We start from the raw sequence: 12,901 nt of genomic DNA, 5'->3' as shown, positions 1-12,901 counted from the left end.
TTGAAATCAGGGTCATTTTAAATAGGCTGTGCCAACCCTTTCAGACACACAAGACCTGAAAGGAGCAGAAAGTGGGCCTTGGGCCTTGAGTCCCTTTTGGTGGCTCTCATTTAAAGAGATAACATGTCCCTGGATTCCTTCCTGTAGTGCTGCCCCCTTGGGAGTGGGCAGAAACCTTGGCAAGCACCTCCCCCACCCACTTGCTTCACAGGCCAGCTGGGCACCTCATCTCCATGTACATAGCCTCTGCCTCTCCAGCTCTGCCCCAATAGCCCACCCCAGCACCGTGATCTACAGGAGGCACCCAGGACTGTGGTGAGCCCCATTAGCAGTACCTTCCACAGGGCTACTTAGGTACTTTGATTACCCCTGAGATAAGAGCTTATCTAGAATCACAACAGTGCCCCCCAGGGCTAGGACCAGTCTCTCTTCTCTGTTTTTTTTAGGTGATTGGCAGTTCCAGATTCTCACACCTGTGTCAGAGAGGTTCTGGAAAGGCCTGACAAAGTACAGTCAGCAGCCCTCTGTCCCTGCCAGGCCCCTTGGCTTGCATTTGTCTTGCTCCACTGCTGTAGATGTTATTTTAAGAGGCTTAGCAGGGCTGGGCATGGTGGCTCATGCCTGTAATTCCAGCACTTCGGGAGGCCAAGGTGGGCGGATCACAAGATCAGGAGTTCAAGACCAGCCTGGCCAATATGGTGAAACTGCGTCTCTACTAAAAATACAAAAAAATTAGCTGAGTGTAGTGGCGCATGTCTGTAATCCCAGCTACTCGGGAGGCTGAGGCAGGAGAATTGCTTGAACTCAGGAGGCAGAGGTTGCAGTGAGCCGAGGTTGCACCACTGCACTCCAGCCTGGTCAACGGAGCTGGACTGCGTCTCAAAAAAAAAAAAAAAACGGCTCAGCAGAGTCCCCACTCAGTTGGTGGTGGTTCATCAGGGGAGCAGAAGCCCCTGCACAGCATGGCATCCTTTCTTGCCTGCACAGTTCCTGGTGAGGTCTGGCCACCTTCACTGCCTGCTGAATGGATCTGTGGTTCCTTCACATTGCAGCATCAAGAGGGCGTTAGCACTTTGGGAGTAAATATCTACTTGCCTAAACCAATACCTGATTTTCATAATGATCACAGCTAGGATTCCACCAGATTGGCAATTCCTTTAGGCCCAGAACCCAAGAGGCTGTGAGCCGGTGAGCTTGTAGGGCAGCGTGCCAGTCAGTGAAATCATCCCAGCAAGGCTTGCTTCCTGGAGCTTGCCGCAGGATGTGCTGCTGAGCTGTGCAGTGACTTCAGCTAGTCTCAGACTGGCTGAGGAGAGCCAGCCCTAGCCTGTCTTTCAGGGAGACTTCAGCTGCAGGGGCATGGCCTGCTGTCTTTCAGAGACTGAGGCTTCATGAGCATTGTCTGAGCCAAAGGTGTTCTCACTGTCAGGGCCAGAGTGAATGCAACAGGGCTGTCACTGGGCTGTCACTTGTGTGCCAGGCACTAGGCCACACCTCTGTGGGACCCCATATATGTCAGGGACAGAGGTAGGAAGACAATGGCAATCATGTTAAAAAACATTAAGGTAGGGGCCCAGAGCAGCAAAATCATTTGGCCAAGATCACCCAACCCCTAAGTGGCAAATCCGGGATGGGAAGGTGGGTCTGGAAGCCTAACTCTTAAGCTCTCACTTTGACCCCGTGTGGCCTTTAAAGGGTCCCTGTTGCCAATCCTCCCTTTACACACACACAGCAAATGGAATGCCCCACCTCTTCTTGATCCCCTCATGCTGGGGACTCAAGTTTGGGGCATTTTGTGAGGGCTGCAGGCCTGCTCATAACCGCCATTCAGGGCTCATGGAGCCTTGTATTCTGGCTTTGCAAGTCAGGGAAGAGCCTTTCACAGGCATGAGACAGAGGTTCCAATCAGATCCATGCCCTTTCTCTCAGGGGTCTTATACATGTCCCAAGTCCTCATTTCTCATTGCCCTGTCAGCCCAGCTAATACTGATGATCTATCAGTTTCTAGGCAGTGGACATTGCAAAGGCAGCTATGAAGGAAGGGTAATCATAACAGTTCTGTAAAGTGGGTGCTTGTATTATCACAGTTTTACATGCATGGAAACTGAAGTGTAAATAATTATGGCATTTACAGAGGCTCTCAGAGATAGTAGGTGACAGAGCAGAATTTCATTTCTGTCAGCCTAGATCTTCCAAAGTCCAGGCTTTCAACTTTTTTTAAACAACTTTATATTTTGCTTTTTTTTTTTTTTTTTGGAGATAGGATCTAGCTGTGTTATCCAGGCTGGAGCAGAGTGCAGTGGAGTGATCACTGCTCATTGCAGCCCCAACCTCCTGGGCTCAAGTGATCCTCCCACCTCAGCCTCCCAAGTAACTGCCACGCCTGCCTAATTTTTAAAGATTTTTTTGTACAGACAGGCATCTCCCCATGTTGCCCAGGTTCATCTTGAACTGCTGGGCTCAAGCAGTCCTCCCTCCTTGGCCTCCCAAAGTGCTGGGATTGCAGGCATGAACCATTGCATCCAGCCAAAACAAATTTATATGTTGTTGCAAGTTTGCTTACCAGACAGCTCATCCCTACCCTCCTAGTAGGACCCAGCTGATTGACACTAAAACATGGACTAATAGCAGGCTTTAAGGTTGGTGGACCCTGGGGGACCATGTCTGCCTTTCTCCTTGTGTTGCCCAAGAGGCCACTGTGGCATGGACCTCTCTGAGATAATATGTGGTTGCAGTTTTTAGGTGAGAAAGGGACTTAACTCGCTCATGGTCTCCTAGCTAGTAAATGCCACAAGAGGAACTTGAACTTAGCTCTCTTGATTGCTAGCTTATTGAGCTTCACCTTGAGATATAACTGCCAGTCGTCTAAAAAGTTCAAGACCGTTTTATTTTTTAAAAGTTCTCAGCTGGGCACAGTGGCTCACGCCTGTAATCCCAGCACTTTGGAAGGCTGAAGTAGGTGGATCACCTGAGGTCAGGAATTTGAGACCAGCCTGGCCAACATAGTGAAACCCCATCTCTACTAAAAATACAAAAGATTAGCCGGGTGTGATAGTGCATGTCCATAGTTCCAGCTACTCAGGAGGCTGAGGCAGGAGGTGGAGATTGCAGTGAACCAAGATCATGCCATTGCACTCCAGCATGGGTGACAGAGTGAGACCCTATCTCAAAAAAAAATTTTATAAGCTATATTTTATCTCTATTTGTTTATTATAGCATCTCTTTTTTGAAAGAAAAAATGTAGTTGTTGCCTTAGGGTTAACAAATTAAACCTTTCATTAATCACAGCCTGCCTTCAGGTGATACTGTACTATGTCATAGGCAGTGGAAGAGCTGCTCATCTTTTGCACTCTTGTTTTCATTCACTTCACTTTTATATATGTTCTAAGCCCATAATACATTGCTACTATTTTTGCTTTAGAAAATAGACAATAATGTTTTGGAAAAATCGAAAATAAAAATAATGTATTTTATATTTACCATAACTTTAACCATTTCAGGGAATCCATTTCTTTATGTAGATCTTATGTAGATTCTTTATGTAGTCAAAAATGACTATCTGGCTTCATAGTCATTCTACCTGAAGAATTACCTTTAACATTTCTTGTAACTCAGATCTGGTCATGAATCCCCTCAGTTTTTGTTGGCCTGGGGGAAAAAAAGAACTTTATTTTTTGTGCAATTTTTAGAGATATTTTCACTGAGTATAGAATTCTAAGTTGACTATTCTTTCAGCACTTTAAAGATATTATCAGTAATTTGTAGTTTCTAGTGAGAAGTCTGTTGTAATTCTTAACTTTATTCCTCGGTATCTGATGTCTTTCTCTGACTGCCTTCAACATTTTATATCTTTGGGTTTCAGCAGTTTCAAAATGGTCCACCTAGATGTGATTTTTTTTTTTAAATGTGTGTGGAGGGATCTTTTCCTTGCTTGGTGTTTTCTGAGAATCTTGGTGATTTTATGTCTCTCATTATTTTTGGAAAATTCTTAGTCATTATGTCTTTAAATATTTCTACTGTCCTGTTTCTCCCTCACCTCCTTTTGTGACTTCAGTTAGTGTGTTGGATCATTTGGATGCTCTATTCTGATTCCTCCTGCCTACTCTTTTTCTCTGGGTTTGGATTACAGATACTCCTCAACTTACAATGGAGTTATTTCCTGATAAAATGATCGTAAGTTGAAAATAAGTCAGAAATGCATTTAATATACCTGATCTATACCAACATCATAGTTTAGCTCAATCTAACCTAAACATGCTCAGAATACTTGCCTTAGCCTACAGTTGGGCAAAATTATCTAACAGAAGGGTCCCCAGTCCCTAGGTCACAGACTGGTACTGGTCTGTGGCCTGTAAGGAACTGGGCTGCACAGCAGGAGGTGAGCAATGGGCAGGCAAGCACTACTGCCTGAGCTTTGCCTCCTGTCCAATCAATGGCAGTCGTCATTAGATTCTCATAGGAGCGTGAACCCTACTGTGAACTGCACATGTGAGGGACCTAGGTTGTGTGTTCCTCGAAAGAATCTAATGGCTGAGAATAGTTGCATCTCGAAACTATCCCCCTCTACCCCCACAGTCTGTGGAAAATTGTCTTCCACAAAACTGGCCCCTGGTGCCAAAAAGGTTGGAAACCACTGATTGAACTCAAAGCCTATTTTATGGTAAAGTGTTGAATATCTCATGTAAGAGTATCGTACTGCATATCACTAGCTCAGGAAAAATCAAAATTCAAAATTTAAAGTGTAGTTTCTACTGAATGCATATCACTTTTGCATCATTGTAAAGTCAAAAAAATTTTAAGTTGAACTATTGTAAGTTGGAGACTGTCAGTATTTCTAGTGATCTGTTTTCAAGTTTTGAGTTCCTTTTCTTCCTTCACTGTGTCAAGTTGGCTGCTCTGTTACTGTGTTTTTTATTTCTAGCCTTTGCATTTGATTCTTGCTTTTTTTAAATCTCACTGCTGAAATTTCCTGTCTGTTCATGCATGTTGTTCAGCTTTTATACTATGGCCTTTGACATACTAATCATATTTATGAATCATATTAATCTTAGTTGGTTTAAATTCCCTGACATGTAGTTCCAGTATCTGGGTCATCTGGGAGTCTGGTTCTGCTGATTGTTTTGTTTCTTGACAATGTACTTTTTTCTTTCTGTGTATGTCTTACAATTTTTATATTGAATACCAGATATCATGTGTAGGACAGAGGAGACTGAAATAAGTAATACTTATACCTGGAATAGGCTTTCTCTTTTGTTTCTAGGCCTTTAGCAGGGAAAGTTCAATTAGGCTAGTCAGAAATTGAGCTGGCTTGGGTTTTGTTGTTGCTGTGGTTACCTTCAGTGCCCCAGTGTTGCCATCATAACTCACTGCAGCCTTGACCACCCAAGCTCAAATTACTCTTATGTTACCTTGTGCTTAGTAGGGGAGCTGGCTTGCCACAAGGTTTTTCTCAACATTCCACTTCCACCTTCAGCCTTAGTCCTTTGTGTGCATCTCAGGGAGGGGACTCCTCCATGCTCTTGCCTTCCTGCAGTAGACTGCTTTGCTTGTTACTCAGTGCATGCTAGCCTGGGGTTGGGGACACAGGGTAGTTCTCTGTTGTCTTGGTCCCAGCCTCAGACTTAGGTGGGCTCTATGTCCCTGCATCTCAGGGGTAGGACTTTCTCAGTGATACTGCCCCTCCTTCAGTGGTGGGAGACCTCTAATGTTTGGACCCTATATGATTTCCTGCCCCTCCCTTAGAATAGAAAGGTTTTCCTTTTCCCTTCCTCAGCTGCAGTGGGTCTTCACCTATACCCTGGAGGCAACAAGGTTTCCTCCCCCACCTCTATGCCTAAAGGCTTCTGTTCCTCTAGGTAGGCTTTGTACCTTTTCCATGGCAGCAGCCACTCCTCCCCTCCAGGTCTGTTCTACTCCCAGAAAGGTTTCCTCAGCTTCCCTCCCCGCCCTGCCCCACCCCTGTTCTTTCTCCTGAGCACCTGTGAAGGTCTGAAGAAAGCAGCCAGTGAGTGAGTACAAATGTCTTTTGCATCTGTGGCTCCCAAAGATCTAGAGTTCTTCCAGATCACACTAGCTTTTACCAACAGATTAAAAATATTTACTGAATCCTTTCCCACTTCATTTATTTCTGTTATATTTATATGGTAGAAATACTACCTAATGGTGGCTACTGTGCATCTCTTCCCAACTCCACATTTGGCAACAGCACATTGGTAACTTGAAAATTGCCATGGTGGGAACATTTACACTACAGAAATCAGTAAGTGCTATTAATCAGGGCTTTCTTTTTCCCTGAGAGCCAGTTGTTAAACATTTACCAGAATACCACTGTTTGGGAGAACCCCAGGAGGGTTGACCATGAAGATCGGTGCCTTTGGTGAGTGGCTTGGTGGCCTCTGGGATGGGTTGGGCCCAGCAGTGTCGAATGGCTGTGTTCAGGCCATCTCCTGCAAGGTAGTCCCTAGGCCACCGGCAGGGAGACTCACCATAGGGAGGTCCCCTGTGTTGGAAGTGGTGTAGGTTAATGCTCTTGTCCTCTCTTCCTCTTTCTCCCCTCAGACCGCAGCCAGGACAGCACAGCCGTAGCGCTCTCAGACTCCAGCTCGACGCAGGACTTCTTTAACGAGCCCACCAGCTTACTAGAAGGCTCTAGGAAATCCTACACAGAGAGGAGACTGCCCATTCTCAGTTCCCAAGCAGGAGCAATGGGTAAAGACCTTCAGGGAGCTACAGAAGAAAGAGGTATGAAGCTCTAACTCAGTGAATTAGAACCACTTTGATGTCCTGTGGCAATCTGGGCAGAGCTGAAGGCTTTGTGGCCCAGGGACCTTGACTGGACAAGTTGCTCACTCTCTGGGCCTCCGTTGTTCTCCCTGTGGGATGGGAATGGTCCCAGTTCCCACCCTGGGGTAGTGAGGGTGAGCGAGGCAGCTCCTGAGAGTGCGCACAGAGCCCAGCACCATATGTGCTTTAGGGATGCACCTTATTGTTATGACCCTCACAGCCCAGCCTGGGGAATCCATGTCTGTGACATCAGCGTGCTCTGTTTTTTTTTTTTCTTGATAAATGGTTATTTTAAAAGTCTTTGGATCCTAAATGTCACAAATGTGTTTTTTTTTAGTCTGAATCATATCAGGTCTTCAGGAAAAATCTCCCTTTTTTTTGGCAGAGGGCCCTGATCTAAGCCTGGGATATCTCTCCTTGGGGGGCCCAGGTCCCCTTTGTAGAAACCAGTTGGCACAGCCCTGCATCTGGGCTTACTGGGAGATCACAAGCAGACTGGGGCATTCCTGGCCCCACTCTGAGCTGTGACTGGTCAGCTGTGGATTTGAGAGCTTTCCCACTCTGGCCAGGGCCAGGGCTTACAGGTGTTTCCCAAACAATAATAACAACCTAGCCCCATACTCTTTTCTGTGCTGGGCACTGTGCTAATTCATTTGGTTCTCCCAAGCACCCTGGGAAAAAGGCATAATGACTTCCCATTTTACAGCTGAAGAACACGAGATTCAGAGAAGGTCCAGAATTTGCCCTGTCAGTCTGCACCCTTAACCATTACCCCATGCTACCTCTCCAGGTTGGGTGGATGGATGGGGAAAAACATTGGTGATAACCTGCCTCCCTGAGGGACCCCAGCCTTGTCCCAGGAAGTCCCAGAGCAAGCTCTGGATGAGAGCTCACACATAGATGTGGCAGTGGGCCAGAGCCATCCATGCTAGGGAAGACCTCTCCCAGCTCTCTGCTCCCTGCCAGCCTCCCCTGGCTGGCCTTAGAAGGGCATGAGGCCACATCCCCTGTAGGTTGGAAATGCCCCCATTAGGGGACACCTGGTAGAGACACCAGATAAGAGGGCACAGAATGGAGGACTTACCAGGTGGATTTACTTGTGTCTGGTCCTCATTGAGAGATGAAGCCACTACCCCACTCTCTTACCAGGCAGTCACTATGCTGTCACCAGCCAATGTTGACATTCTGTAACTGACATAAACACACCGTAGGAAGGGTGGAATGGGAAGGAGAAAGGTAACTTATACTCTTAACACTCTAATACAGCATCTCTGGTCTTAAAAATGAGATTTTTTAAACTTTTCGGACAAGACCTACCATGTGTGCTCTGTGGCCTGTCAAGCAGTGACTGCTGTGGGTGGTATTATGTCATCATGAGCTTCTCTTCCCCCTTACATGGGGAGGGGGGCGTGGGTGTTAGGGGAACAAAGCAAAGAGCGAGTTGACTTTGGTCTGGCACAGCCTATGCAGGCCCTTCTAGACTCATGAAGAGTGTCCTGCCTCTTCCCTCCTTCCATTAGAGCCAGTGGTTTAAGCAGATAGTTTGTGGGGCTGGCTATTGGTGAAGAAACTTAGGGTAGAACCAAAGGTCATCACAGTAGCTGATAAGCATGAAATGAAACCTCTTGCTTCCATGGCCATGTTCCTCCCCTGTAAGCCTGGCTTTTCTTGGTAACCGTGGTGGTGAAGTTGATGAACTTCCTGTTGGGAGAGCAGACAGAGCTGGGAATGTGTCACAGGCCCACTGTCAGCAGACAGTTCTGGGAGCAGATCACTCCTCCAGACCTGGTCTTGGTTAGCGGTGGTCTCCAACATGTACTCCCCTTGGCTCCCCCATTGGGTAACAGCCTGGCCATCACAGCCTGCAGTACTTGAGCAACCTTTGGCCTCCCTGCAGAAAGCCAGGACTGCAGTGCCTAGGCAGTGTTGAGTGCGGGCCCCAAGTGTGCTCCACACCTCTTGTCTTCCCAGCACACCCTCGTAGAGAGTCTAGCCACCAGCCTGCTGCTTCTTCCATCGTTAATGTTGGGTGCAGGCCCTCACTCATGCGTTTTGTATTTGTTATCAAGCAGTGGGGCACAACAGGTCCAGATCTGCACTGAGGGGAAGCAGAAACAGATCTGACAGCCACATCCTGCCTGGCACCAAGATGCGCTCCCTCCCACCATGTCTAGCAGGCACAAGCTGTCACACTGCCTGAGGACCAGCCTCCTTTCTTTAATTCTCCAGAGGCTGTCTTTCTCCACTCTGGCCTTGACCTAGGTGCCTTAAGGAAAGAGCCTTTCCCAGAAGTGACTGATGCAGCTAGCTGAAGCTCACCTTTGCAGGGAGTAGAGCTTCAAAAAAAAAAAAAGTCTAAAATATGAAAGTCACAAGAGTAAAGACTGACTTACTTGAGAAGAAAGTTGCTTACAGTTTGATCACTTAAACACAAACCCACTCTATTATATCATTCTGAAGGCAAGAGGGTAAAACCCAAATCAGAGTTGACAACCGCCAGTTGCAATCCAGGCAGTGGACACAAGGGCATGCCAGAATGGCCACATCTGCCCATTCCTGGTCAAGTAGAGGCCTACTGACCATGCCTGTGTACCACACGCAAGACAGGGTGGTAAATGGTTATGTTGGGGAAGGCTGCCTTGGGGGCAGTTGACCTACCTGCCAGTGCCCAGCTTTCTGCTCATCTTGCCTGCCCACACTTTGTGGAGAGCACCCTTACTGGGCTCTTTCTTTTCTCAGGTTAGGAGAGTTTGAGTAAGACGACCTCAGAAGGCAAAAGAGACTGACTTGAGGTCTCTGCTGGAACATATTTTGGCCTGGGACTCTCAGCTGTTGGTGACTTGCCAAGATGTGCAGCCACTTGCAGGTCAGGCTCTTCTATAACGAGGCCCCCTGAGTTCACTGGGCCATCAGTACATATCAATCCAGAGGCTCAGCTGGAGGCATGTCTGTGCCTCATGCTTCCTAGGACCTCCATGGGCTGATGTGGATCAGATGGCTCCTGTGCTCTGTGCTCTGTTGGCCTTGGCACATGCACCACAGGCATTCCAAGCCAGTCAGTCTTCCTTGCCAGCAGAAGACACTGGCCTAGACTGGAGTGTCCAGTGCACACATTTCACTTGCTTTCTCTTGGTAGAAAGTTTTCTTGTCTTCATGCAGCTAAGGGTAGAATTGGACATCCTGCTGGGAAACATGGTGTGGTCCTGTTGGCATTTCTGACCTTCTTTCTTCCAGTAAGGAAGTGAATGGCTCTGTGACCTGTTCAGCAGTGGGAGTGGATGCTGTGGATAAGGCAGCTCACACCGTCTCTCCTGGGCCGCTTAGGCCACCCAGACCCCTAAGTAACTGATTGGTATTGTTGTTGTTTCTGAGACAGGGTCTCGCCTTGTTGCCCATGCTGGAATGCATGACTCACTATAGCCTTGACCTTCTGAGCTCAAGAGATCCTCCTTCTGAGTAGCTGGGACTACAGGTGCCACCACACCTGCCTAATTTTTTAAGTTTTTTTGGTAGAAATGAGGTCTTGCTATGTTGCCCCAGGCTGGTCTCGAACTCTTGGCCTCAAGAGGTCCTCTCATCTTAGCCTCTCAAAGTGCTGGGATTACAGGTGTGAGTCACCACGCACATCCTATTAATAGGCAAAAGAAAGAGAAAAGAGAATAGTTCTGTCTCCAAGCAGGTCCTCCCTGCAGCTGGGTTTTTAACTCAGTCTAGGATTGCTATTTTCTTCTCTCTTTATGTGTTCTGAGATCTCTGGCTGAATTCTTGACCTTCTGCCTGGTTTCCATAAAAATTGTGCTCTTGCGTGTCTTTGTGTCCAAGCTCTCAGTGCCTGATGTGAACCACTGAGAGGCCTGCATCGTCATCTGATTCCTCTGTCTCCCCCGTGCCTAGCACAGGGCTGCTCCCAGTGTCATGGCTTACACTGTTTGGTGAGCCATGTTTTGAACACATTAGAAACCTGGCACATTTTTTAATAAAGTGATGGTATCCCCTGTAAGATGGGTACCAGCCCTAAGCTGTGGTACGTAGGCAGCTTCCTGAGCTCACATGAGAAGACGGTGTAGTGTGGAAGGAGCTAGGAACTCCTGGCACTCAGTCATTCCGGCCATCTCAAAGGGTCGGGGGAGGGGACAGCCTGTGGTAGGCTCTGGGCCTGGGGAAGGGGAGATGCTCTTACAGCTTCTCTTTGCAAACACCACTGGGGGCAGTGATGCAGGGGAGGGAGAAGAGCAATGGCTCCAGGAGAAGCAGTGATGGTGGAGAGGCAAGGACACTGAGGGAGGCGGTGGGCTGGGCTGCAGGGGAGCAGGGAGGGAAGGTCACACTAATGGCAGGTGGCTGAGGGCAGTATAGGGAGTGACTGCTCAAATTCTTTCCTCAACGAGAACAGTGATGGTGGACAAGCTGGCCACACACCTGATGTCTGCAGATAGGCTTTGACTTAGCATGTGAGGAACTGGGAGTCTTGGTCGTTGCCCATTCGGCCCTGCCCCAGCAGGCCCCAGCTGTTTCCAGGCCGATAGTACAGTAGGGAGAGGGCTCAGCCATAGCACACCACCTGAGAGCTGCTGCTGCTGGCTGCTTCTCTGGCCTCCTCCGGGCAGGTTGCACAGGGTGTACCATGTTCCTGGGTGCCTAAGGAGCCATAGGCCATAGGACCCCTTGCCTTTGTCCCTTGTTCCCCAGCCCCTTCCATCTGTCCCACCCTCCCAGGCTAGACAGCTTTCTCCTTCTGTAGCCAAGGAGCCTGCAGCTCAGGGTCTAGCTCAAGATGACCTAGGCCACTGACATCATCCTGAGGCCAGCCCTGCAGCCCCACCATCCAGCCTAGGCTCTCCTGATGTGAACTGCTGCTCCATGGTCCCTGGTGGAGCAAGGCTGGGTGTTCAGGAGCTGAGCTCATGTCATATGAGGGCCCATATGGGAGCACTTGGCTCACACACAGCAGCAGCAACTCTGAAGAGGGATGTTGGGCAGGCAGTGGGCTGAGCACTGAGCACAGGAGCAGATGTGATACTTTGTGAGCCCTCTCCTGGCTGTGTTTTATTCAATAATGGTGGTGGCAACACCTGCCCTTTGTGGGCTGCTTCCCCATGCCCCAGCCCCTGAAGTGGGACAGCTTGTGTCACCATTCAGAGGGGAAGACCCAGAGCCCAGCCCATAAGTCCCATTCTCTGTAGCCTCTGGGTCCCCCACTGCATGCCAGCTGGGACAGCCTGTTTCACAGAGCAGGAGACCTCAGTTGAGGCAGAGCCAGCACTGGGCCCTGTGTCTACTGCTGCTGCTGGGTCCAGCACCCACTCAGCAAAGGCATTGATCCAACCGTGCTGGTTACCTCACCAAGGCGTCTCCATCACTGGTGGTAGACCACTGCATGGGCAGGGCCTAAAACCAGGGTGACTTTCTTTTCCTTCTTCTCAACTGTAGGAAAAAACGAGGAGTGCTTGGAGAATACAGAAGGCTTCCGGGCTGCAGAGCAAGGTGTCCAGAAGCCTGCTGCAGAACCCCCAGCCTCTGCTTGCATCCCTGGCAAGCCCTCAGCCTCCACACCCACCCTGTGGGATGGGAAGAAGAGAGGGGACCTCGCGGGGGAGCCAGTGGCCTTTCCCCAGGGGCTGCCAGCTGGTGCTGAGGAGCAGCGGCAGTTTCTCACAGAGCAGTGCATCGCCTCCTTCCGCTTGTGCCTGAGCCGTTTCCCCCAACACTATAAGAGTCTCTACCGGCTGGCCTTCCTCTACACCTACAGCAAGACCCACCGGGTGAGTGGACTGCCAGAACAAGTGGGCTTGGATCTCCTTCCTAGGGCAGGCAGGCATCTTTGAAGGCTGGTAGGCAAAGCTAAGACAGATTGGAGCTTCATAGTACCAGCACATGGGAGGGATAGGTGAGAGAGCTGCAGGAGGCAGGGCCAGACCCAGGAGTAGGTCAGCTTCCCAGGGAACCAGTGGTGAGGGACCAGGGTCATAGCCAGGAATGGAGGGAAGAACAGGTGTAGGGGGCCTCACAGCCTCAGGGATAGGCTGTGGTGGGAGGGTTAAGAGTCCATAGGCTCATCTACTCTTTCCTGTGAGGGTTATGCAGTGACTCACACTCTGATGTTGTACTCCCTCACCCC

The 12,901-nt window shown here is 49.0% G+C and overlaps 1 protein-coding gene across 8 annotated transcripts in view; it reads left to right on the top strand.

Annotated features, from left to right (window-relative positions):
* CABIN1 (calcineurin binding protein 1) overlaps nucleotides 1-12,901 on the top strand; it is a 161,959-nt gene that overhangs the window by 90,991 nt on the left and 58,067 nt on the right. For all 8 annotated transcript variants that reach the window (XM_012454131.2, XM_012454135.2, XM_012454126.2 and 5 more), the window contains 2 exons: nucleotides 6,559-6,741; nucleotides 12,214-12,545. In XM_012454131.2, coding sequence (XP_012309554.2) covers nucleotides 6,559-6,741; nucleotides 12,214-12,545 — 515 coding nt within the window. The remainder of the gene's footprint in view (nucleotides 1-6,558; nucleotides 6,742-12,213; nucleotides 12,546-12,901) is intronic.

Source organism: Aotus nancymaae, unplaced genomic scaffold (assembly GCF_030222135.1).
Source record: "Aotus nancymaae isolate 86718 unplaced genomic scaffold, 86718_ANA_hifiasm-v0.15.2.pri h1tg000210l, whole genome shotgun sequence".
Classification (NCBI taxonomy): Eukaryota; Metazoa; Chordata; class Mammalia; order Primates; family Aotidae; genus Aotus; species Aotus nancymaae.
This window is presented reverse-complemented; position numbering and strand designations above follow the sequence as displayed.